A 2,198-nucleotide genomic window follows, 5' to 3' on the forward strand; every position below is an offset into this window, starting at 1 on the left:
GGAATATCCTCTTGGTCTCCTCTGCTGTGGTCAGGATAGTGGTACACGTGGCGCGCCTTCGTTGGTCCATGTAGGAGGACTGGTACTACAGCTGTCGATCTGCCCCCAGGTAGTGTTGCAGGTCCACATGGCGTCTGGACATTGGTGACACGTGTTGTCCTTCTTGTCTGGAGGAGCATCTTCGGTGCCACCTTGACATCTTCCAGAAGCTTCTAGAAGCTTCTGGATTTACTTGCTGATGTAGGCGCCATGTTGGACGGGAAAAGTGGTGTGGTTCTTGTCATGTGTGCATGGAATTAGGACCATACCTCTTCAATATGAAATATTCCCAAAACAAAACAAAACACTAGAAAAGAAATTTAAAAAAGAAAGAGTTCTTTATAACTACCAGTATTGTTTTGAGTGGTCTATAATGAATACTCATAAGAAGAAATTTTGTTTCTTCTATCCTCCTTATTATTCTCACTTTTTTTGGGTAAAGGGTTACCCTGGTGATTCTATTAAAACAACCGCAAATAAGTACAAGTAGTGAGGATGTGTTCCACACTAGTTCATATATAGGACATGCCCCATATATGTAAAACAAAAAACCAAGGAAAACTATGACACCCCATAACCTAGCCTACTATACATCAGTAGACGAAACAATACAAAAAAAAAAAACAAAAATAAAGTCCTCATCCGCCATCATCAAAAATGAAATTGCCAGAAACCGGCAACCCCTTCGCATGAACCAAAAAAGATCTATCCATTGGAGAATTTTGTAGAAGAGGTGCTAGCCTTTGCTTTCGAAGATGACGAATGTGTACCTGAGGTCATAAATTCACTAGTTTCATTATAGACTTCAACGACCTCGTCCTCATCCGAATCCTGCTTGTTACTTCTAGTCTGCGCAACTTTCTTCTCCACTCGACCCACAGTACTACCTCCCTGATTACCATCATCGTCCTTAAGAATGTCAAACGGGTTTGATGTTGAAACTTGGTTATTCACCAGACTCCTTAAGGACGATTTTGGTTTAGGTTTGACAACTAGCCTGTACACTACCTTCGGCTTCTGATTTTTCATATGGAGGCCTTGATTATTAACTTTCTTTTTCTTAGTACCCACATTCTGAAAATCATCATTATTCTTTCCAGAATCCCCACTTGAAGTAACCTGAGGGTTCTTTGGGCATGAGCAATCGTCATGACCAAACACACAGCAAGAGGAGCACCTCATAGGCTCCCAATCATACTCAATTTTGACCTTTACCTTTGAATAACCATTACCATCCAAGGATGGAATTGCAACAGTAACACTCTTTTTTAACTCAGCCTCTGCCTGAACCTCAATAAGCGCTCTAGCATAGCTGCTTCTTCCCCAAGACTCAGCACATATCGTGGCAGTATACGAATCCAACATCTTAGGATTCCCAATCTTAGAAGCAACCAAGCTAAGACCATCCTCGGTAAATGCCGCTAACGGCACATCATGCATCTTAACCCAAACTGGAACTACTTTAATATCCTCTTTTTCCATCTTTAAAGTAGCCGACCATTCCCTCAAGATTGTCGGTACATTTCAAATCAACCAAGGCCCATCCTCTAACATTCGATTCATCCCTTCCTTAGTACTAAACTTAAAGAAAAAGAACCCGTTTGCATTCATCATTAGCAGTGACAGACCATATTTAACCCAGTTGTTTTTAGCAAAATAATCGACCACAGGAAAAGCCAACCGTTTACCCAGAAAATATCCATACAAAGTGTTAGCATACCTATCATTGACTTGTTGAACCGATGTCAACGGAATTACAACATCAGCACCCTCATCTGTTTCGGTAGATTCCATCGCCCTGAAATTCACCTTAGTATTCTCCTTGGCGTTCTTAACAATGTTAGCAAATGATGTAGGATTTGCAACCCACGTATTTCGTGATTTTCCTTGGGCATCCGACACATTCATTCCATCCAGATCTGATAAAGGCGAATATCCCATATTGGGATAATCCCAACAATGTTCCGATCGTTCAACAGGCGGTTTCGCAAACCTCCCCTGATCGGCCGACAATTCCACTCCCTCGACACCTGTTGATGATGAACCCAGATTATCCAATTGAACCGGTAAGGTGACCTTTGTGAGTTCATCAATGATGTTTATACCACGTCTTGGCTACACAGTATTACCATCAACATCCAGAATTCGATCGGCTATCT

The 2,198-nt window shown here is 41.7% G+C and overlaps 1 protein-coding gene across 1 annotated transcript; it reads right to left on the reverse strand.

Moving 5' to 3' along the window:
• Nucleotides 1-744: 744 nt before the first annotated feature.
• On the reverse strand, nucleotides 745-1,521 carry LOC110942513. Its single transcript, XM_022184289.1, has one exon. The coding sequence runs from the start codon at nucleotides 1,519-1,521 to the stop codon at nucleotides 745-747; it is 777 nt and encodes a 258-aa protein (XP_022039981.1).
• Between the last annotated feature and the right edge of the window lie 677 nt (nucleotides 1,522-2,198).

This window comes from Helianthus annuus, chromosome 5 (assembly GCF_002127325.2).
Source record: "Helianthus annuus cultivar XRQ/B chromosome 5, HanXRQr2.0-SUNRISE, whole genome shotgun sequence".
NCBI lineage: Eukaryota > Viridiplantae > Streptophyta > Magnoliopsida > Asterales > Asteraceae > Helianthus > Helianthus annuus.